Here is a 26,362-nt window from a genome sequence, read left to right as displayed (position 1 = left end):
GTGGCTCGCTGCGCTCGCCACACTATTCTATTCTCAACTCCACGCCGACGTGGATAGTAGGGAATGAAAAGGTCGGAGGACGCGTACCGCCGCCCCTCGCGGGCTCGCTGCGCTCGCCACGCTTCGGGTTGACGTTGATCGTGGGGTGGCGTTAACTAATTGTGGGGGCCATTTCAGAGTTCACGGTGACTATTAGGGCTCTGTGGCCCATTTAACATTGAAATCGCGGGCAAATCGCGGGCATTGAGGCATTTAACATTAAAATCGCGGTCAATCACCGTTTTTAACATTGATCCCTATGGGAAAATCGCGGTCATCGCGGGCACCCGTTTTTAATGTACCCGCGATTTACCCGCGATTTTTTACCCCCGACGCCCGCGATTTCAATCGCGGGCGCCCTTCTAGGTAAAGAGTACCCTATCATGTATGTATATAGCGGTGACACATCACACAGCTCTGCACTGACTGCTCCCCCTCCTGTATCACACAATGGTACATTCTGCCTGACTCTGTCCCACTCCCTGCGTGATTGGTTGTTAGAAATTGGAGGGAAGCTAGAGCCAATAAGCTGCCTGCCACAAGACTACACCCCTAATTGGCTGAGGGAATTGTTTGCCAGCTAAGGACAACCAATCAGGGAAGAGCAGCTCCTCAGTGATAAAATACTAATTTGCCTTTCTCCAATTCTATTGGATGTTTGGATCATGTGACCCAATCACCTCAGAGTCCAGGCTATGGTAGAGCTGTGAGCAATGTATTCCCTGATAACAGAGAAATGTGATCCATGTAGTAATGTCACACACACACCGCATGTCACACGTGTCACACACTGACACACACATGACACCACCCTCTGTGCTCCCGTGTAACATGTTAGACACATGATGTCAGACACACTATATTACATGTGTCACACATACACTGCATGTTACACATGTCACACACATGACACCACCCTCTGTGCTCCCGTGTAACATGTTCCTGTGCTGTGTGCAGGTCTCCATTCCGCCCAGGAGATGTCAGGCTGTGAGCTGAGAGATGACGGCAGCACCGCGGGGTATGATCAGCACGGATATGACGGGAGAGACTTCATGCACCTGGACACAGAGAGATGGATCTATATCCCCACCATGCACGAGGCTCAGATCACTACACAGACATGGAACAGCCCCGATGTACAAGAGGGGGAGAGATGGAAGATTGCTCTACAGAATCGCTGTATAGAGTCACTGAAGAAATACATCACCTATGGGAGAGAGGATCTGGGGAAGAGAGGTGACACCACACATTATATATACTGTATCTATATACCTGTATCACATTTATATTACACCCATCATACATCCCTGTCAGTTATACTGGTCATTTCCTCATGTGTCTCATTACATTATACTGTCCTGTACTCAGTGGTGTAACAATGGGAGAGAGGATCTGGGGAAGAGAGGTGACACCACACATTATATACACTGTATATACCTGTATCACATTTATATTACACCCCATCATACATCCCTATCAGTTATACTGGTCATTTCCTCATGTGTCTCATTACATTATACTGTCCTGTACTCAGTGGTGTAACAATGGGAGAGAGGATCTGGGGAAGAGAGGTGACACCACACATTATATACACTGTATATACCTGTATCACATTTATATTACACCCATCATACATCCCTATCAGTTATACTGGTCATATCCTCATGTGTCTCATTACATTATACTGTCCTGTACTCAGTGGTGTAACAATGGGAGAGAGGATCTGGGGAAGAGAGGTGACACCACACATTATATACACTGTATCTATATACCTGTATCACATTTATATTACACCCATCATACATCCCTATCAGTTATACTGGTCATATCCTCATGTGTCTCATTACATTATACTGTCCTGTACTCAGTGGTGTAACAATGGGAGAGTGAATCTGGGGAAGAGAGGTGACACCACACATTATATACACTGTATATACCTGTATCACATTTATATTACACCCATCATACATCCCCATCAGTTATACTGGTCATATCCTCATGTGTCTCATTACATTATACTGTCCTGTACTCAGTGGTGTAACAATGGGAGAGAGGATCTGGGGAAGAGAGGTGACACCACACATTATATACACTGTATATACCTGTATCACATTTATATTACACCCATCATACATCCCTATCAGTTATACTGGTCATTTCCTCATGTGTCTCATTACATTATAATGTCCTGTACTCAGTAGTAGTAGTAGTAGTACGTTTATTTATAAGGCGCCACAAAGTGTCCGCAGCGCCGTACATAGCAAACAAAAACAAAAAACAAATTACAAGGTAACGTACAGGGTGTGTAGAAAGATACAGTATAAATAGGGGTATAGCTGGTAGAACTAAAATCAGCATCAGTTCAGAAGTAGGTGTCAAAATAGTCAAGGAGACCGAAGATGAAGTAGAGGAAGGGAAGAACAGGACAGGAGCACAGGTGAGGTAATGAGGTAGGGTGAGTACGTGAGGAAGGAGGGCCCTGCTCATAAGAGTTAACATACTAAAAATAGGTGGGTGGACGAACGAAATACAATAGGATAAGTAGGAACGGAGGGGAACGGAGGCAGGATAGGAGGATCAAAAGAGGTTAGGAGGAGGGATAGGCTAGTCGAAAAAAGTGGGTTTTGAGGGAGCGCTTGAAGGAGGTAAGGGAATCAGATAGCCTGATGGGTGGCGGGAGGTTGTTCCAGTGCAGGGGGGCAGCGCGAGAGAAATCTTGGACACGGGAGTGGGAGGAGGTGATTAGGTGAGAGGTCAGTCGGTGGTCAGCGATGGAGCGAAGAGGACGGGAGGGAGTGTGGATAGAGATCAGTGAAGAGAGGTAGGGAGCTGTGGAGGAGGAGAGAGCCTTGTAGGTGGTGGTGAGGAGTTTAAAGAGAACTCGGAAAGGAATGGGGAGCCAGTGAAGAGATAAACAGAGGGGGGAGGCGGAGGTAGAGCGGCGGGAGAGGAAGATGAGCCTAGCAGCAGCGTTAAGAATGGATTGGAGAGGTGCGAGGCGGGTGAGAGGTAGCCCAGAGAGAAGGATGTTGCAGTAGTCAAGGCGGGAGATGACAAGAGAGTGAATGAGAATTTTGGTCGCGTCAGTGGAGAGGAATGGTCTGATGCGTGAGATGTTGCGTAGGTGAAAGCGGCAAGACTGTGAGAGAGCACGAATGTGGGGGGTGAAAGAGAGGGTTACTCAGTGGTGTAACAATGGGAGAGAGGATCTGGGGAAGAGAGGTGACACCACACATTATATACACTGTATCTATATACCTGTATCACATTTATATTACACCCATCATACATCCCTATCAGTTATACTGGTCATTTCCTCATGTGTCTCATTACATTATACTGTCCTGTACTCAGTGGTGTAACAATGGGAGAGAGGATCTGGGGAAGAGAGGTGACACCACACATTATATACACTGTATATACCTGTATCACATTTATATTACACCCCATCATACATCCCTATCAGTTATACTGGTCATTTCCTCATGTGTCTCATTACATTATACTGTCCTGTACTCAGTGGTGTAACAATGGGAGAGAGGATCTGGGGAAGAGAGGTGACACCACACATTATATACACTGTATATACCTGTATCACATTTATATTACACCCATCATACATCCCTATCAGTTATACTGGTCATATCCTCATGTGTCTCATTACATTATACTGTCCTGTACTCAGTGGTGTAACAATGGGAGAGAGAATCTGGGGAAGAGAGGTGACACCACACATTATATACACTGTATATACCTGTATCACATTTATATTACACCCATCATACATCCCTATCAGTTATACTGGTCATTTCCTCATGTGTCTCATTACATTATACTGTCCTGTACTCAGTGGTGTAACAATGGGAGAGAGGATCTGGGGAAGAGAGGTGACACCGCACATTATATACACTGTATCTATATACCTGTATCACATTTATATTACACCTCATCATACATCCCTATCAGTTATACTGGTCATATCCTCATGTGTCTTATTACATTTTACTGTCCTGTACTCAGTGGTGTAACAATGGGAGAGAGGATCTGGGGAAGAGAGGTGACACCACACATTATATACACTGTATATACCTGTATCACATTTATATTACACCCCATCATACATCCCTATCAGTTATACTGGTCATTTCCTCATGTGTCTCATTACATTATACTGTCCTGTACTCAGTGGTGTAACAATGGGAGAGAGGATCTGGGGAAGAGAGGTGACACCACACATTATATACACTGTATCTATATACCTGTATCACATTTATATTACACCCATCATACATCCCTATCAGTTATACTGGTCATTTCCTCATGTGTCTCATTACATTATACTGTCCTGTACTCAGTGGTGTAACAATGGGAGAGAGGATCTGGGGAAGAGAGGTGACACCACACATTATATACACTGTATATACCTGTATCACATTTATATTACACCCCATCATACATCCCTATCAGTTATACTGGTCATATCCTCATGTGTCTCATTACATTATACTGTCCTGTACTCAGTGGTGTAACAATGGGAGAGAGAATCTGGGGAAGAGAGGTGACACCACACATTATATACACTGTATATACCTGTATCACATTTATATTACACCCATCATACATCCCTATCAGTTATACTGGTCATTTCCTCATGTGTCTCATTACATTATACTGTCCTGTACTCAGTGGTGTAACAATGGGAGAGAGGATCTGGGGAAGAGAGGTGACACCACACATTATATACACTGTATATACCTGTATCACATTTATATTACACCCATCATACATCCCTATCAGTTATACTGGTCATATCCTCATGTGTCTCATTACATTATACTGTCCTGTACTCAGTGGTGTAACAATGGGAGAGAGAATCTGGGGAAGAGAGGTGACACCACACATTATATACACTGTATATACCTGTATCACATTTATATTACACCCATCATACATCCCTATCAGTTATACTGGTCATTTCCTCATGTGTCTCATTACATTATACTGTCCTGTACTCAGTGGTGTAACAATGGGAGAGAGGATCTGGGGAAGAGAGGTGACACCGCACATTATATACACTGTATCTATATACCTGTATCACATTTATATTACACCTCATCATACATCCCTATCAGTTATACTGGTCATATCCTCATGTGTCTTATTACATTATACTGTCCTGTACTCAGTGGTGTAACAATGGGAGAGAGGATCTGGGGAAGAGAGGTGACACCACACATTATATACACTGTATATACCTGTATCACATTTATATTACACCCCATCATACATCCCTATCAGTTATACTGGTCATATCCTCATGTGTCTCATTACATTATACTGTACTGTACTCAGTGGTGTAACAATGGGAGAGAGGATCTGGTTAAGAGAGGTGACACCACACATTATATACACTGTATATACCTGTATCACATTTATATTACACCCCATCATACATCCCTATCAGTTATACTGGTCATATCCTCATGTGTCTCATTACATTATACTGTCCTGTACTCAGTGGTGTAACAATGGGAGAGAGGATCTGGGGAAGAGAGATGACACCGCACATTATATACACTGTATCTATATACCTGTATCACATTTATATTACACCCATCATACATCCCTATCAGTTATACTGGTCATTACCTCATGTGTCTCATTACATTATACTGTCCTGTACTCAGTGGTGTAACAATGGGAGAGAGGATCTGGGGAAGAGAGGTGACACCACACATTATATACACTGTATATACCTGTATCACATTTATATTACACCCATCATACATCCCTATCAGTTATACTGGTCATATCCTCATGTGTCTCATTACATTATACTGTCCTGTACTCAGTGGTGTAACAATGGGAGAGAGGATCTGGGGGAGAGAGGTGACACCACACATTATATACACTGTATCTATATACCTGTATCACATTTATATTACACCCATCATACATCCCTATCAGTTATACTGGTCATTTACTCATGTGTCTCATTACATTATACTGTCCTGTACTCAGTGGTGTAACAATGGGGGAGAGGATGTGGGGAAGAGAGGTGACACCACACATTATATACACTGCATCTATATACCTGTATCACATTTATATTACACCCCATCATACATCCCTATCAGTTATACTGGTCATATCCTCATGTGTCTCATTACATTATACTGTCCTGTACTCAGTGGTGTAACAATGGGAGAGAGGATATGGGATAGAGAGGTGACATCACACATTATATACACTGTATCTATATACCTGTATCACATTTATATTACACCCCATCATACATCCCTATCAGTTATACTGGTCATTTCCTCATGTGTCTCATTACATTATACTGTCCTGTACTCAGTGGTGTAACAATGGGAGAGAGGATCTGGGGAAGAGAGGTGACACCACACATTATATACACTGTATCTATATACCTGTATCACATTTATATTACACCCATCATACATCCCTATCAGTTATACTGGTCATATCCTCATGTGTCTCATTACATTATACTGTCCTGTACTCAGTGGTGTAACAATGGGAGAGAGGATCTGGGGAAGAGAGGTGACACCACACATTATATACACTGTATATACCTGTATCACATTTATATTACACCCATCATACATCCCTATCAGTTATACTGGTCGTTTCCTCATGTGTCTCATTACATTATACTGTCCTGTACTCAGTGGTGTAACAATGGGAGAGAGGATCTGGGGAAGAGAGGTGACACCACACAATATATACACAGTATATACCTGTATCACATTTATATTACACCCATCATACATCTCTATCAGTTATACTGGTCATTACCTCATGTGTGTCATTACATTATACTGTCCTGTACTCAGTGGTGTAACAATGGGAGAGAGGATCTGGGGAAGAGAGGTGACACCACACATTATATACACTGTATATACCTGTATCACATATATATTACACCCATCATACATCCCTATCAGTTATACTGGTCATTTCCTCATGTGTCTCATTACATTATACTGTCCTGTACTCAGTGGTGTAACAATGGGAGAGAGGATCTGGGGAAGAGAGGTGACACCACACATTATATACACTGTATATACCTGTATCACATTTATATTACACCATCATACATCCCTATCAGTTATACTGGTCGTTTCCTCATGTGTCTCATTACATTATACTGTCCTGTACTCAGTGGTGTAACAATGGGAGAGAGGATCTGGGGAAGAGAGGTGACACCACACAATATATACACAGTATATACCTGTATCACATTTATATTACACCCATCATACATCTCTATCAGTTATACTGGTCATTACCTCATGTGTGTCATTACATTATACTGTCCTGTACTCAGTGGTGTAACAATGGGAGAGAGGATCTGGGGAAGAGAGGTGACACCACACATTATATACACTGTATATACCTGTATCACATATATATTACACCCATCATACATCCCTATCAGTTATACTGGTCATTTCCTCATGTGTCTCATTACATTATACTGTCCTGTACTCAGTGGTGTAACAATGGGAGAGAGGATCTGGGGAAGAGAGGTGACACCACACATTATATACACTGTATCTATATACCTGTATCACATTTATATTACACCCCATCATACATCCCTATCAGTTATACTGGTCATATCCTCATGTGTCTCATTACATTATACTGTCCTGTACTCAGTGGTGTAACAATGGGAGAGAGGATCTGGGTAAGAGAGGTGACACCACACATTATATACACTGTATCTATATACCTGTATCACATTTATATTACACCCATCATACATCCCTATCAGTTATACTGGTCATATCCTCATGTGTCTCATTACATTATACTGTCCTGTACTCAGTGGTGTAACAATGGGAGAGAGGATCTGGAGAAGAGAGATGACACCACACATTATATACACTGTATATACCTGTATCACATTTATATTACACCCATCATACATCCCTATCAGTTATACTGGTCATATCCTCATGTGTCTCATTACATTATACTGTCCTGTACTCAGTGGTGTAACAATGGGAGAGAGGATCTGGGGAAGAGAGGTGACACCACACATTATATACACTGTATATACCTGTATCACATTTATATTACACCCATCATACATCCCTATCAGTTATACTGGTCATATCCTCATGTGTCTCATTATATTATACTGTCCTGTACTCAGTGGTGTAACAATGGGAGAGAGGATCTGGGGAAGAGAGGTGACTCCACACATTATATACACTGTATCTATATACCTGTATCACATTTATATTACACCCATCATACATCCCTATCAGTTATACTGGTCATATCCTCATGTGTCTCATTACATTATACTGTCCTGTACTCAGTGGTGTAACAATGGGAGAGAGGATCTGGGGAAGAGAGGTGACTCCACACATTATATACACTGTATCTATATACCTGTATCACATTTATATTACACCCATCATACATCCCTATCAGTTATACTGGTCATATCCTCATGTGTCTCATTACATTATACTGTCCTGTACTCAGTGGTGTAACAATGGGAGAGAGGATCTGGGGAAGAGAGGTGACACCACACATTATATACACTGTATATACCTGTATCACATTTATATTACACCCCATCATACATCCCTATCAGTTATACTGGTCATATCCTCATGTGTCTCATTACATTATACTGTCCTGTACTCAGTGGTGTAACAATGGGAGAGAGGATCTGGGGAAGAGAGGTGACACCACACATTATATACACTGTATCTATATACCTGTATCACATTTATATTACACCCATCATACATCCCTATCAGTTATACTGGTCATTTCCTCATGTGTCTCATTACATTATACTGTCCTGTACTCAGTGGTGTAACAATGGGAGAGAGGATCTGGGGAAGAGAGGTGACACCACACATTATATACACTGTATCTATATACCTGTATCACATTTATATTACACCCCATAATACATCCCTATCAGTTATACTGGTCATTTCCTCATGTGTCTCATTACATTATACTGTCCTGTACTCAGTGGTGTAACAATGGGAGAGAGGATCTGGGGAAGAGAGGTGACACCACACATTATATACACTTTATCTATATACCTGTATCACATTTATATTACACCCCATCATACATCCCTATCAGTTATACTGGTCATGTCCTCATGTGTCTCATTACACATGAGGATATGACCTGAGAAGCATGTAATGATCTCCACCAATCAGAGCTCAGCACAAACGTCTCAGCCTCTGCCCTCTGGTGCAAAGTGTCATGGGACTTAATCAACTCCCAGTAATGCACTGCACACTTGTGCAGTCAGTGTGCCTTGGCTCCCGATGCTCAGCACCATTAATCATTGTCACATTGGCAGATAGGTAAAGCTGCAGCACTATCGCACTCCCATGCAGAAAACCCTTAGCTAAAAAAATTAATAAATTAAAAATATTTGTTTTTTTTTAAATACATGCCAACCACAGGGGGCCCCTAGCTAGAGGGGGTCCCAGGGGTACTGACCCCTTGTTCCCCCACTATAATCCGGCCCTGGCCACATCCCTGTGTTTTCCCCCGAAGGCTGAAAGTTGGCAGCCAGCCCCTGTGTGCATTTGCCAGATGGTCAGTCCGGCCCTGCTTGTGAACCTTTTATTTTGAGTATTTTCTCAATGTATAAAAGTGCATCTATCACCTCCACACATAGAGGTTTCTGACAGTGGAGGCCGCCATGTTGTGGGCTGTCCTAATAATCAGGTAACTGTGCACTGGGAAGTACTAGGGAATTTATAGGCTGTGTTATCAGGTGGCATCCTATGTATCAGGTGGCATCCTATGTATCTGGTGCTCCTGTGTGTCTCCATACCCACCTAGTGTATATAACCCACTATAATACATTGTGTGTGCAGCATGGGGGACATCTACGTCACACAAACAGGGTTTTATGGAGTTTAATGAAATGTATATTATTGTAAATGGATTTTGTGTGTATAATAAATATAAATACCATTAGAATCCAATGCACTCACCGCTAGAGATAATGGACGGCTGGGGGTTGGCACCGTAGGTGAACATTATCCATCCACTGGTTAAATTCCACTTACATATTGTAAAGCAGGGCACTCACCTGTCTTCAGGCAGTATAAAGCAGCATATTTATTCCCTAACAAGGTGACATAGTGCAGTGTATTAAGGCTTGTGCGCAGTAGCTTCGCCGGTGGTATCAGACAGCCCATCATAGTGCGTGATCATATCCAGCATCAGCAGTTACTGCACCTGGTACCTTATACTGGCTGCTGTATATCTTATATCACCTATATCCTGCTATCTTCTGTACAACCTCTAGTATATTGGCATCAGTGTGTGGACTAACCGCCTTGCTCAGATACACTATGCACCCACCAACCTGTAGGCATCTACCAATAAATCCAAAGTGGGATATTCAGTGATCTCACTTATGTGATGTCATCGGTCAGCAGCCAGTTAAACTATAAGGCCCATCAGGAAGTAACAGGACACAAACCCATAGTGCGCTGCCTCTTCTCATATCCCCTTCTGGAGAACTGACGCCATCAGGTATATTTACAAAGACAAGTGGCAGGAATACTATGTGCAACACACGCCGGACGTCACAATTAATATTATTGCCACTATATATTTTAAGGTGCAACTCAAGGAGAAAAAGTGCCTTTTGCTTCACAAATATATCACTTTATTTCCAATTCATGATCCCATAGGTGCAGTGGTTTGCATAGTATAGTACTATAGGAAACAGAGTACAGAGGATGCAGCCACTCACAGGATAGAGAACAGGGCGGTGAGAGACAGTGTGAGTCACTGGGTGGGAAGCAGAGTATGGAGGATGCATCCAGTCACAGGATAGAGAACAGGGCGGTGAGAGACAGTGTGAGTGACTGGGTGGGAAGCAGAGTATGGAGGATGCAGCCACTCACAGGATAGAGAACAGGTTAGTGAGAGACAGTGTGAGTGACTGGGTGGGAAGCAGAGTACAGAGAATGCATCCAGTCACAGGATAGAGAACAGGGCGGTGAGAGACCGTGTGAGTGACTGATTGGGAAGCAGAGTACAGAGGATGCAGTCAGTCACAGGATAGACAACCATGAGACATTGTCAGTGACTGAGTGGGAAGCAGAGTACAGAGGATGCAGCCAGTCACAGGATAGAGGGTGGTGAGAGACAGTGTGAGTGACTGAGTGGGAAGCAGAGTACAGAGGATGCAGCCAGTCACAGGATAGAGGGTGGTGAGAGACAGTGTGAGTGACTGAGTGGGAAGCAGAGTACAGAGGATGCAGCCAGTCACAGGATAGAGGGTGGTGAGAGACAGTGTGAGTGACTGAGTGGGAAGCAGAGTACAGAGGATGCAGCCAGTCACAGGATAGAGAACTGGTCAGTAAGTATTTAGAGACTGAGTGGGAAGCAGAAGAGCGTCTCACACCAGTGAGTGAGTGAGCTGCAGCCAGTGTACTCCCTGCCGCCATCCCCCAGGATCACATGTAGACGGAGCGCTCTCACACAGGAACACTGAGTGACAGTCCATAGATCATTCTATGTAACATCTGGATCTCTGTCTCCCTCCCAGTTCGCCCACAGGTGAAGGTCTCCAGTCACCAATCAGATGGTATCACAAAGCTCCACTGTCAGGTGTACGGGTTTCACCCCCGAGCAGTGGATGTGAAGTGGATGAGGAATGGGATAGACGAGGTTCCCTCACATGAAGCTACAAAGATCCTCCCCCATCCTGACGGCACCTATCAGACCAGAGCCTCTGTGGAAGTCATACTCAGGGATGAGGACACTTACTCCTGTTATGTGGATCACAGCAGCCTGGAGGAGTCACTGAATGTCCTGTGGGGTGAGTGTCAGCTGTGCTTGGGGCATGTGTGCATTAGAGCATAGTACTAACATTAATTATGGGGGGTTTTAACTATCCAGACATAGATTGGACAAATGAGTCATGTAAGTCAGAAAAAAGCAGAGGGTTCATAAACTTACTCAATGATCAGTTTATCACACAATCGGTAGTAACTCCAACTAGGAAGGAGGTACTATTGGGTTTAGTATTAAAAAACAACATAGATCTAGTTTCAAATACCAAAGTAATAGAACACCTAGGGAACAGTGACCATAACATGGTTTCACTAGAAATAAACTACAACATACAGGAAAGGCTAAAATATTACATTTTAGGAAAGCTAACTCCGAATTATTAAGGGAATCTTTAAAAGATATTGAGTGGGAAGCGTTATTTGAGGGGCAGAATGCAGAGGAAATGTGGGAAACACTAAAAAATGTGCTTGAATCACTAACAACTAAATACATCCCAAAAAGCAATAAAGGTAAATTTAATAAGAAAAAGCCATCATGGTTGGATAAAAAAGTAAGGACAGTAATCAACAATAAGACAAGAGCATTTAAATTTTATAAGGATAATGTGAATGACGAGGCATTCAGCAAAAACAAAGAATTAAATACAATTTTTAAAGGGGTAATCAAAGTAGCTAAAAGGGAAAATGAGGAGTGCATAGCCTCTGAGAGCAAACCAATCCCAAGAAGTTTTTCAAACACATCAATATTAAACAAATATACAGATGGGTCTGGTCCCATCTTGGCAGGGGATGGCGCTGGCGTCGCCAGCCGCCATCCCCCGCCAGCGCCATGGCGATGGTGAGAAGGGGACGCGCGCGCACGAGAGGCACGCGCGTCCCCTTCCGACAGCGCTTCCATCCGTTCCCCCGGGTCCCCGCCGGCTTGCCGGCGGTAACCCGGGGTCCCCGCCACCTGCCCGCATCCCCCCCCTAACCCCCCCCTAACCCTGTCCGTCTCCCTGAGGCGGAGACGGACAGGGTTTCCGTCGCGCTGGCGACGGAGACTGAGACGCGCGTGCGCGTGAGACGCACGCGCGTCTCAGTGTATTCGCTGGCGCGGCTGCTGGCGGGTCGCCAGCGCGGACGTTCTGGCGACCCGCCAGCCAGGATGGGACCTGACCCATCTGTACAGTAGCTAGATATAATTGCGGCTCAGCAAAATAAAAACAGACAAATCACCAGATGGGATTCATCCAAGGGTACTAAATAAATTAAGGGAGGAATTAACAACCCCTCTGTATTACATTTTTGATAACTCACTAACATCAGGTAAGTACCAAAAGACTGGAGATTAGCTGAGGTAGTGCCAATATTCAAAAAAGGAAAAAGGGATGACCCAACTAATTACAGGCCTGTGAGCGTAACATCAATAGTGGGTAAATTATTTGAAGGTTTCTTAATGGATGGCATCCTGGAATATTTAGATCTTCATAGTTTAATTCGTATCAACCAACATGGGTTTGTGAAAAATTGTTCATGCCAAACAAATTTACTAGGCTTCTATGAGGATGTCAGAAAAAATCTTGATAATGGAAATGCTGTAGATGTGGTCTTCTTAGATTTTGCTAAGGTCTTTGATACAGTGCCGCACAAGAGGTTGATAAACAAAATGGAGGAACTGGGACTAGGGGTAATAATTTGTAGGTGGGTAGGGAACTGGTTGTGTAATAGAGAACAGATAGTGGTTGTGAATGGCGCAGTATTAGATATGATACCAGTACTAAGTGGAGTATCACAAGGATCGGTACTAGGGCCCATTTTATTTAACATATTTATTAATGATATTGGGGTGGGAAGTCTCAGCAAAGTTTCCATCTTTGCTGAAGACACAAAATTGAGCAGAGTTATTAGATCAACCGAGGATGTCTCCGCGCTTCAAAATGATCTTAACCCCTTCCCGACGCAGCCTGTTTTTGCCTTCCTGACAGAGCCCTTTTTTTCAAATCTGACATGTATCACTTAAGTGGGGATAACTTTTTTTTGCTTTTACTTATCCCAGTGATTTTGAGATTGTTTTCTCGTGACACATTGTACTTCAAATTAGTGGTAAATTTGGGTCGATACAGTCTGTGTTTTTTTGTGAAAAATACCAAAATGTCGTAAAAAAATGGAAAATTTAGCAATTTTCAAAATGTTAAATTTTCTGCTTGTGAGACAAATAATCATACCACTCAAAATAGTTAATAACTAACATAGCCCATATGTCTACTTTATGTTGCCATCATTATTTCAACCTCCTTTTAATTTTTTTGGACACTAGGAGGCTTAAAATATGAATAGCAAATTCTCAAATTTTCAAGAAAATTTCAAACACTGATTTTTTTTAGGGACCAGTTCAGTTCTGATGTGACTTTGAGGGACTTGTATGTGAGGCACCCCCATAAATGATGCCATTTCAAAAACTGCACCCCTCACAGTATTCAAAACAGCATTTTGGAAGTTTGTTAACCCTTTAGGTGTTTCACAGGAATTAAAACAAAGTGTAGGTGAAATTTCAAAATTTCATTTTTTTTATAGATTTGCAATTTTAATACATTTTTCTAAGGAACACAGTAGATTTTACTAGAGAAATGTGACTAAAAATTGATTCCCCCAATTCTTTTGTTTTCATAAATATCCTATATGTGGCCCTAGTGTGCACGTTGACCAAACCACAGGCTTCATAATAGAAGGAGCACCTACTTGATTTTGGAGCCTCCTTTTTATGAGATTATTTTTTAGGCACCATGTAGGTTTCTAGGCACCATAAGATGCTAAAAGTTAGGAACCCCCCCACAAGTGACCCCATTTTGCAAACTACACCCCTCAGGGAATTCATCTAGGGGTATAGTGTACATTTCAAACCCCCAGGGGTTTCACCAATTGTGGTACAACTGGGCAGTGAAAATGAAAAATTACATTTTTTACACAAAAATGCAGTTCTGGCTCAAAATTTTTCATTTTCACAAGGAATGAAGGAGACAAAGCACCCCAAAATCTGTGCCCCAATTTCTCCCGAGTACGGCAATGCCTCACATGTGACCAAAAAATACCAGTTGGGTGCATGGCAGGACTCAGAAGGGAAGGAGTGATTTTTGGATTTTGCAGCTCAGATTCTGGTGGAATGTTGGTGGGTGCTATGTCGCATTAGCAAGACCCCCGAAGCACCAATACAGTGGAACCCCCCCACAAGTGACCCCATTTTGCAAACTACACCCCTCAGGGAATTCATCTAGGGGTATAGTGTACATTTCAAACCCCCAGGGGTTTCACCAATTTTGATACAACTGGGCTGTGCAAATGAAAAATTACATTTTTTTTACACAAAAATGCAGTTCTGGCTCAACATTTTTCATTTTCATAAGGTATGAAGGAGAAAAAGCACCCCAAAATCTGTGCCCCAATTTCTCCCGAGTACGGCAATGCCTCACATGTGACCAAAAAATACCATTTGGGTGCATGGCAGGACTCAGAAGGGAAGGAGTGATTTTTGGATTTTGCAGCTCAGATTCTGGTGGAATGTTGGTGGGTGCTATGTCGCATTAGCAAGACCCCCGAAGCACCAATACAGTGGAACCCCCCACAAGTGACCCCATTTTGCAAACTACACCCCTCAGGGAATTCATCTAGGGGTATAGTGTACATTTCAAACCCCCAGGGGTTTCACCAATTGTGGTACAACTGGGCAGTGAAAATGAAAAATTACATTTTTTACACAAAAATGCAGTTCTGGCTCAAAATTTTTCATTTTCATAAGGTATGAAGGAGAAAAAGCACCCCAAAATCTGTGCCCCAATTTCTCCCGAGTACGGCAATGCCTCACATGTGACCAAAAAATACCATTTGGGTGCATGGCAGGACTCAGAAGGGAAGGAGTGATTTTTGGATTTTGCAGCTCAGATTCTGGTGGAATGTTGGTGGGTGCTATGTCGCATTAGAAAGACCCCCGAAGCACCAATACAGTGGAACCCCCCCACAAGTGACCCCATTTTGCAAACTACACCCCTCAGGGAATTCATCTAGGGGTATAGTGTACATTTCAAACCCCCAGGGGTTTCACCAATTGTGGTACAACTGGGCAGTGAAAATGAAAAATTACATTTTTTACACAAAAATGCAGTTCTGGCTCAACATTTTTCATTTTCACAAGGAATGAAGGAGACAAAGCACCCCAAAATCTGTGCCCCAATTTCTCCCGAGTACGGCAATGCCTCACATGTGACCAAAAAATACCATTTGGGTGCATGGCAGGACTCAGAAGGGAAGGAGTGATTTTTGGATTTTGCAGCACAGATTCTGGTGGAATGTTGGTGGGTGCTATGTCGCATTAGCAAGACCCCCGAAGCACCAATACAGTGGAACCCCCCCACAAGTGACCCCATTTTGCAAACTACACCCCTCAGGGAATTCATCTAGGTGTATAGTGTACATTTCAAACCCCCAGGGGTTTCACCAATTTTGATACAACTGGGCTGTGCAAATGAAAAATTACATTTTTTTACACAAAAATGCAGTTCTGGCTCAAAATTTTTCATTTTCATAAGGTATGAAGGAGAAAAAGCACCCCAAAATCTGTGCCCCAATTTCTCCCGAGTACGGCAATGCCTCATGTGTGACCAAAAAATGGCAGGACTCAGAAGGGAAGGAGTGATATTTGGATTTTGCAGCACAGATTCTGGTGGAATGTTGGTGGGTGCTATGTCGCATTAGCAAGACCCCCAAAGCACCAATACAGTGGAACCCCCCCACAAGTGACCCCATTTTGCAAACTACACCCCTCAGGGAATTCATCTAGGGGTATAGTGTACATTTCAAACCCCCAGGGGTTTCACCAATTTTGATACAACTGGGCTGTGCAAATGAAAAATTACATTTTTTTACACAAAAATGCAGTTCTGGCTCAAAATTTTTCATTTTCATAAGGTATGAAGGAGAAAAAGCACCCCAAAATCTGTGCCCCAATTTCTTCCGAGTATGGCAATGCCTCATGTGTGACCAAAAAATGGCAGGACTCAGAAGGGAAGGAGTGATTTTTGGATTTTGCAGCACAGATTCTGGTGGAATGTTGGTGGGTGCTATGTCGCATTAGCAAGACCCCCGAAGCACCAATACAGTGGAACCCCCCACAAGTGACCCCATTTTGCAAACTACACCCCTCAGGGAATTCATCTAGGGGTATAGTGTACATTTCAAACCCCCAGGGGTTTCACCAATTTTGATACAACTGGGCAGTGAAAATTAAAAATTACATTTTTTTTACACAAAAATGCAGTTCTGGCTCAAAATTTTTCATTTTCATAAGGTATGAAGGAGAAAAAGCACCCCAAAATCTGTGCCCCAATTTCTTCCGAGTATGGCAATGCCTCATATGTGACCAAAAAATACCAGTTGGGTGCATGGCAGGACTCAGAAGGGAAGGAGTGATTTTTGGATTTTGCAGCTCAGATTCTGGTGGAATGAATGGTGGGTGCTATGTGGCATTAGCAAGACCCCCGAAGCACGGTGAAATGATGAACCTAATAATCCATAGATGTGTGGTATATTTTAAAACACTCCTTTATACATAGGCCGGGTTTGTCGGGGCAAGTTTCACAGTGGAAAATAGTATCCTTTCTTATTCCCTTTTTATAGCAAACTTTGCACCTTTTTTGTGTCCTGCCCTTTCTTGCAGTGGAGGGGATTTCGTTAGGAAAATGCTGCCCTGGTACAATACGGGGGCCAGTACTAGAAGTACTGGGGCCCTCTGCCTGCTGGTTCCCAAATATTAGGCCCTTTATGACTTCCTCTTGAAAGTGCATAAATGTCCCCCTCTGGCCGGTAGAACGGAATAGCACGTAAGCGTTATACAGTGCCATCTGGATGATATACACGGCCAGCTTCTTGTACCAGATTTTTGTTTTCCGCAGGGGACTGTACGGCTTCAGTACCTGATCTGAAAGATCCACTCCGCCCATGTACTTATTGTAATCTAGGATACAATTAGGATTTGAGGTGTGGGTACTGGTACCTCGTACAGGGATGGAGGTGGTACTGTCTCCATGAATTGTTGTCAGTATAAGGACATCCCTCTTGTCCTTATATTTGACCAACAACATATTTTCGGTGCATATTCCCCTGCTTTCACCCCTTCTCAGTACTTGGGCAATGTGCGTTTTTGGGAGGCCTCTTTGGTTCTTGCGCACAGTACCGCAAGCTGCTGTACCTCTTGAACCAAGGGCCTTAAACAGGGGGATGCTAGTGTAAAAGTTATCCACATAGAGGTGATAACCTTTATCCAGGAAGGGGTGCACTAAATCCCAGACAATTTTTCCACTAACACCTACGAGGGAGGGGGGGCATTCTGGCGGTTCAATTCTTGAATCCTTCCCTTCATATACCCTAAACCTGTGGGTGTACGCTGAGGTGCTTTCACACAGCTTATACATTTTTATGCCATACCTTGCCCTCTTATTGGGAAGGTACTGGCGGAATTTAACCCTTCCTTTAAAATGTATAAGGGACTCGTCGATACAAATAAATTTTTCAGGGATGTACATCTCTGCAAATTTGGCACTGAAATGATCAATGACCGGCCTGACTTTGAATAGCCGGTCAAAGGTGGGATCATCTCTGGGTGGGCACTGTGTATTATCGGTGTAATGTACAAATTTAAGGATTGTCTCAAAACGAGTCCGAGTCATGGCCATACGGTAAAATGGGGTGCTGTACAGAACATCTGTACTCCAATATTGCCTAATTTCTGGCTTTTTTACTATGCCCATATGTAACACCAGACCCCAAAACGTCATCATCTCTACTGCATCTACAGGGGTCCACCTAGCAAATGATGACGTGGGGTTTTGAGCAATAAACTGCTGGGCATATAAATTACTTTGGTCCACCATTAAATTTATAAAATCATCAGAGAAAAATAATTTGAAAAAGTCAATTTCTCTGAGACCTGTTGAATCAAATTGGATTCCTGGGATGGCCAAAAACTCAGGAACCTGGGGCTCAAAATTGTCTGGTGGGTGGGTCCATACGGGATCAATCATTTGGGGGGGGGTCTCAGCTGCTCTACGGGGGCGTCTTTGAGGGGGTCCCTCATCACTAGAGGAGGAAGAGGAGCTTAAGACGAATCCTTCAAATTCCCCGCTTGCATCACTGGCTGTGTCAGAGTCAGAGGCAAGCATGGCATATGCCTCCTCCGCTGAATACATTCTTCTGGATGACTGGGATGACATTTGGGATGACATTTGGGATGCCATTTTTATTTTTGTGTTTCTGTAAGTGTAATTTTTCAACACGTGTATAGTGTAGGGGGGGTACAAACTTTATTTCAACACGGGGGGTATGTAGTGTGTAGTGTGTATGTAGTGCAGAAAAAAAAATACTTTATACAGGAATTTGATCCCAATTAAAAAAAAAAAAAATTGAAGGGGTTAAAAAAAAAAAAAAAAAAAAAGGGTCCTGCGCCAAAAATTGAGCACAGATGTTGGTCAGTAACGTCCGTCACTGAACAGCGCTCAAAGGCAACAGGACACCCACAAAAGCAACGTGGGTGTAAAAACAATTTAAAAAAAAAATAAACCACAGCACTCTCCAAAAAAAAAAACAATTTAAAAAAACTGCAGAAAAAAAATTATATCAACCCTGTGCCTAAAATTCTGTTCAGTGATGTACGTCACTGATCAGCGGCCACAGGACACCCACAAAAGCAACGTGGGTGTAATAAACCACAGCACTCTCCAAAAAAAAAAACAATTTAAAAAAACTGCAGAAAAAAAATTATATCAACCCTGTGCCTAAAATTCTGTTCAGTGATGTACGTCACTGATCAGAGGCCACAGGACACCCACAAAAGCAACGTGGGTGTAAAAACAAAACCCCACTGCACTCTCCAAAAAAAAAAAAACTGCAGATCAGTGATGCAGTGATGCAACACTGATTAGCAGTGAGGGGCAGCAGGCACACAACTGTGGGTGCAACCTGACAGGGTATATATATAAAAAAAAAAAACCTGGACCCCCAAAAAGTTGCTGATCTAAATTAATTAAACTGATCAGCACAAAAGGGGGGGCAGCAGTCAGTTGCACAGGCAGCACAACCTTTGGTGCAACTGACAGGTATATATATAAAATAAAAAAAAAAAAAAAAGTTGCTGATCAGCACAGATATACTGATCAGCACAAAAGGGGTGCAGCAGACACAAAATATAGCACTCTCTGTCACTCTCTGTCACTCTCTGTCACTATCTCTCACGATCTGTGACTCTATGACACTGCAGCAGCAGCACACAGGAAGTCACAAGATCCAGGAAGCATCCAGCTGCTGGCAGCACGCTACCAGCGGTGATCAGGTAAGTATCAGGCAAGGATCAGGTATGTATATCACGACAGATTGGTACGGTGACCGCTCTGCACGCAATTCCAGACCGGAATGGCGTCTGCAGCGCAGTCACCGTTAGTTTAAATGACGCGCCTTGGCTGTGATTGGTCCGTCGGTCCGACGGACCAGTCACAGCCTTGGGGGCAGGTGGGGTGAGGTGGGGTGAGGTGTGGTCATCACCGGTGACCCCCTCATGCCCCCTCACACCTGACGGTGATTGACACCTGTGTTACCGAGCGTCTGATTCGCCGGTAACACAGGAAAACGCTGTGAATGGCTGTTCACATTGAACAGCCAATCACAGCGATCGCCGACGGGGGGGAGGCATCGCCGCCCCCCCTGGGCATGCAGGGACATGTCTGCTGTCAGGGACAGCAGACATGTTTAAACTGTCACCGCGTCTATAGACGCGGGGACAGTTTAAAGTCATGACGTATATATACGTCATGTGTCGGGAAGTACATCCCGGCCATGACGTATATATACGTCAAATGTCGGGAAGGGGTTAATAAACTAGATGATTGGGCAAACAAGTGGAAGATGAGGTTCAATGTGGATAAATGCAAGGTTATGCACCTTGGGAGACATAACCAGTGTGCTAGTTATAACCTAAGTGGGGAGGCATTGGGTAATTCAGAACTTGGAAAGGACTTAGGAGTCCAAATAGATAACATATTGGGGTGCAATGCTCAATGTCATATAGCAACTAACAAGGCAAATAGAATACTAGCATGTATAAAAAGGGGCATGGACAGTGGCGTTACAGAGGGTGCAGGGGATGCAACTGCTATGGGGCCCGCCTGCCTGTCATCTTGGGGGGGGGGCGGTCCAGCAGATCATCCCCTGCACCCTCTTCCATGCTGCAGCATGTAGGGTTCCGGAGCCGGGCTTCTGTGGGGCTGCGCTGCAGAGTAATCGGATTCTGTAGTGTAGATTAGAACAGAAGCAGCGCTGGAAGTGGGCGGGGCATAGTCTCACTTCCCACACGCGCCGTTCCCCATTTAGTTCAACTGCACCAGCAGCACTGGAACCCGGTGCGATATCCACCCCCCCCTGATGTAGCAGTGATGGCCGGCTCTCACACAGAGGAGCGGAGCCGCGCTTAGAGACCCCGGCCACCCTGACATCTGCATAGCTTCATCAAGATGTGTCTGGATACAACGCTGGGGACCTGTGTGACAGTTGGTGCGTGCCATGTGTGACAGTGACTGTGACATTGTGCAATGCAGTGTGTATTTGTCCTGGCACTGAACACTATTTCAAAAGAAGTGGGTGAAAAAAGCACTGAGGATAAGACTAGGGGTTAGAGAGGAAGACTTGAGTAGGGGGTGAAGGGGTGGAGGTATTTAGTGAGAAGTGGAGGAGTTGAGAGGGAAGAAGGGGCTGAAAGGGTGGTAGGGAGAGAGTTGTATATGAGTTATTAAAGGAGAGAGACACATGTGACCAGACACAAAGGAGAGCATGTAAAAGGGATACCTAGGATGATCCTATTTCCATTTCCCCACTTCTAAATTCCCATTTTGTACACTGCTCGGAAGCATATCTGCAATAATGAGGGGGGCCCCATTCTAAATTTTGCTATGGGGCCCAGAAAGGTCTAGTTACGCCCCTGGGCATGGAGACTAGGGACTCAAAAGTAATTACGCCACTGTACAAAGCATTGGTTAGACCACATCTTGAATATGGAGTACATTTCTGGTCCCTGCACTATAAAAAGAACATCATAGAACTGGAAAGAATCAAAAGAAGAGCAACAAAGCTTATTAGGGGAATGGAGAATTTAAGCTACGAGGTCAGATTGAACAAATTGGGATTTTTTACGCTAGAGATGAGACGTTAAAGGGGGGACATGCTCAACATGTACAAATATATCAGGGGACAATATAAGGAACTGTCCAGTGCACTTTTTACTACAAGGAAGGACTCTAGGACACGTGGGCATGAGTTTAGATTAGAAGAGAAAAGATTTTGTTCCCTTAAGGTCCCCATACACAGTCCGTTTGCGGCGGATCCGTTTTGTACTTTGAGATGCGCTCCCGCGGCATCTCATCGTACAGTACAAAAAGTATGTGCTGCACATACTTTTTGTACTTGCTTTTCATCGCATCACATTGCATGCACAAGGCATGCGATGCGATGCGATTTAGCACAAAACAGATCCGATAAACGAACCGTGTATGGGCACCTTTTAGAAGGAAAAAAATTTTCACGGGCAGGGCAACTAAACTGTGGAACTCTCTCCCTGGTGAGGTTGTGTGGGCAGACACAATAAAAAAATTTAAAATAAGGTTGGACAAACATTTATTGATTAAAAACATCCAGGAGTACAATTAAGAAAAACAATCTGTCTTTAAAATAAAATATCAGAATTTGCTACATAAAAACGCAAGTCTTTTTTCAGCCTTAACTACTATGTAACTATGTAACTACTTCTTATCCACTGACTTCCCCATGATCATATGGGCAATTTCAATACCCCTATTACCAGTCCCTAATCTCCCCATGCCTCCAACTACTCTCTCCAACCTCCTCTATATGACACTCCCAATGGACTGACTCCAATGCTCATCATGAGGGAAGCAGCCTTGATCTTGTATTCACCAGACTATGGGGGTCATTCGGACCTGATCACAAAGCTGCTTTTTTACTCAAATGGATAAAATCAGGCTGCGCTACAGGTGGGGAAGATGTGCAGAGTTAGGTTTGGAGTAAGTTATTCTGTGCAGGGTAAATACTGGCTGCTTTATTTTTACACTGCAATTTAGATTTCAGTTTCAACACACAACAGTGACCCCACCCTTATCTGAAAAAAGCAGCTTTGGTATCAGGTCTGAATGACCCCCTATGCGCAGTTTTTACATTTACTTAAGGGCCCCATACATCAGCAATTAATTGTGACAATTTTCAGATATGGAGATGATTGCCACAATTAATTTTAGATGTGTGGGCTCCCCCTTTTGGCAATCCCAATCAAAATCGCCAATCGATTGCTTAATCAAATTTATAAACATGTTTAATAATCTGGTATTATCTGCAGATCTTTTTTATATGTGTGGGCATTCCCAATTAGTCTTCTTCATCTATTTACATTATGAACGGCTGAAATGACAACCGATTGGGCAATTTCCAGATATGAAGATGCAATCTTTAGATGGAAAAATCTGCCGATCACTGAAATAAATCTGTAATGTGTGGGCAAAGTCAGATAGATTGTAAAATCCATTTATCTGGCCAAAAAATCCCTGGATCTGGAAATCCATAAATTGTGATTGCTGATGTATGGGGCCCATTACTCTCCTTTCCCTCTTTGATCACAACCTTATCACCTGAAAGCTCTCTATTACATCAAACTCTGTCATTAAAGTGCCCCAAGCCTCCTCATCCCGCAGAGAGATTAACGCTATTAGCTGTAGAGCTACTATCCAGCTTCTATCCAGCTCTAATACATTTTAAAAAAAAACTCATTGTGTACCATTAACACATAGGTGGATGTCTTTATGTTGTTTGTGTATTTCAATTGACCAATAAAAGTACATTATTGTATTTCAACGAATGCCCCGAACAAACAGTCTTCTTTTTCTTTCCTTACTTGTCAATTTAAATATCTGACTCTGGGGAGCACCACCCACTTGTAACCACTTACCAATCTGGTGACACAAAATAAGATTGGGTACCATACTGTACATCAATTTGTCCTCTGACTACTATCCCATCACTCTATTGATGGATTGGGACTAAGGGAAGGATCCAGCGCAGACTCCATTCCTAACCCTATTTCCAACTATCCAGCTCTGCAACAAATCTTCTCACCGATTTCTACATTCACCTCTCCTGTGACATCTGTATCACACAGAAATAGCACTCCTAGTGGCTCCAGCTACTCATCACACTCCATGTAACCTTAGATGTCAACCATGGCACTCTACCTTCACAGGATACCTATAACATCTCATATAAAGTAGAACATCACTGGGTAAGTTGTATTCCATGTAACTCCCTCACATATAGACCAGTCTAGACTCTTATGGTGCATACACACTGGGCAATTTTGCATTCACAGCGATGATCGCTAAAATCGCTGGATGGCTTTCCATAGCATGAACGATGGTGCGGGAGCATGCACACTGTGCGGCTTTTGAACTGAAAGCAGCTCAAACAGTGAAACAGCTGCTTTCAGCTCAAAATCGCCCAGTGTGTGTGGCTCTTTAACGCCAACAACTTTTACTATTAGTGCACAAGATCCCATTTCCCATATTATGGACAAGATTGATAGGATCTGAAAAAAATGGTGCATATCTTCACTCATCTCAAAGTATCTCCCTACCCAACATCTTCGCTCTGCACAAGATCTGCGTCTCATCCACATGCATTACTTGCTCTCACTTACAGGACTTTTTTGTGCTCTGGAATTCCCTCCCACGCTCAACATGGCTCTCTTCTAGTCTCCAACCTTCCAATGTTCTCTGATAGCTCACCTCCTTAGTCAGCTTATCAACTTCCATATCCACCCACATAACCTTCAATGCCTCCCTATATAATTACATCCCCTCTGTACAATCCACACATAACCTCGCATTTTTGGTCTTTCTTCACTTTCACATCCTCCTGACATTACATGGTGACCATTTCATACAGCCCAGCCAGAGCCTCTGCAATCTGGCTGGACTATTCTGGAACAGGTAGCACCTATATCCATATAGAGAGTAAGCCTGTGAGCCGGGCCTTCCTACCTCTATTGTTCTAATTGAAAAGCACACGGAATATGCTGCGCTATAAAAGAAACTAATACTACAGTAATAATAACAACAACTTGCTGATCATTGTTGACACACAGATATACAAATAAGGCGGCACTGCATTGGTGGCTGGTGCCTTACTATTACTTAACACAGGGTAATGGATACAAATAACACATTAGAAAGCTGTCACTCTGGAGGATTTGGTGAATAAACACGACAATCTCCTGATTAGAATCTCAACGTTTCAGAGCTGTGAGAAGCTTTCTTCAAGATTTCATAACTCTGATGAAAGAAAACTTGGTACTTGTGTATTATCTGGGCGCCCGATTTTTTCATCTCATGCCACTACTTAAGGTATGCGATGCGATTTTTTATTGTATAGTCAACTATCCAATTACGCATGGAGTTGATTTTATATAGTGTGGCGAGCGCAGCGAGCCACTGTGCCCGAAGCGTGGTGAGCAGACGCGTATTACTTTACATGTATTCAGCGTCCCCTCACTGGGCTCGCTGCGCTCGCCACGCTTCGGGCTCGGTGGCTAGCTGTGCTCGCCACACTATATAACATCAACTCCATGCGTAGTTTGATAGTGGGGGTATGAAATCACCCATGGGTGACTACACAATTAAAAATCGGGTCTTTACAATGAAAAATCGCATCGCATGAATTGTATGTGACTATACTGCATGCGATGCGATGCAATACAATAAAAAAAATCGGGCGCCCAGATATTACACAAGTACCGAAAACTTATTACAGTTCTTAAACCTAAATATTCTCTCCAGTGGATTGTTTTGTTTATTTGGGGCCCATTTAACAATGATCGCATTTACAATGCGATCTGGGCGAAATATTATCGCATTTCAGCATCGCTACATCATTCTTACCATCTGCTTCTTCTGCTATTAGGATTCTAGGCAGTATTTAGTTGTTTAGTTAGTTTCAGCTTTATTGCCTACACTAGTCATTCATTAGATGATAGTTAGGCAGGTTTATTGTTATTTTCTGTGTCTGATTTTACATAACATGACAGGAAAACAGAAAAGGCTTCCAAAGCATTGTGTATATTATTTATGTTCCAAATCTGGAACAACATTTTTCCAAGGGTCATACAGAACCCGGAGTACCCTGCACAGTTTGTAAGGTCTTAAAAAGGGAAAAAGAGGGAGGAGGGGGGGGGGAGGGGGGGAAGGGAAAAAGATTCTCGCACTGACTGAAAATGTTACTGTAACAATTTGAAACCAATGTATAAATTCATTTATCATACACAAATGTATATATTATTGATTGGTGGTGCTCCCAAGAGTCATGGGTATACTGTACACAAAAACAAAGAGAAAAGATGACTCTCTTTTTGGGGC

The 26,362-nt window shown here is 43.2% G+C and overlaps 1 protein-coding gene across 6 annotated transcripts in view; it reads left to right on the top strand.

Annotated features, from left to right (window-relative positions):
- LOC146036278 (class I histocompatibility antigen, F10 alpha chain-like) overlaps window positions 1–26,362 on the top strand; it is a 125,620-nt gene that overhangs the window by 76,186 nt on the left and 23,072 nt on the right. For all 6 annotated transcript variants that reach the window (XM_083160192.1, XM_083160191.1, XM_083160190.1 and 3 more), the window contains 2 exons: window positions 997–1,275; window positions 11,630–11,902. In XM_083160192.1, coding sequence (XP_083016318.1) covers window positions 997–1,275; window positions 11,630–11,902 — 552 coding nt within the window. The remainder of the gene's footprint in view (window positions 1–996; window positions 1,276–11,629; window positions 11,903–26,362) is intronic.

The sequence above is a fragment of the Crinia signifera genome, chromosome 9 (genome assembly GCF_055691185.1).
Source record: "Crinia signifera chromosome 9, ASM5569118v1, whole genome shotgun sequence".
Lineage (NCBI taxonomy): Eukaryota > Metazoa > Chordata > Amphibia > Anura > Myobatrachidae > Crinia > Crinia signifera.
Note: the sequence above shows the minus strand (reverse complement) of the source record. Positions and strands in the feature narration are given on the sequence as shown.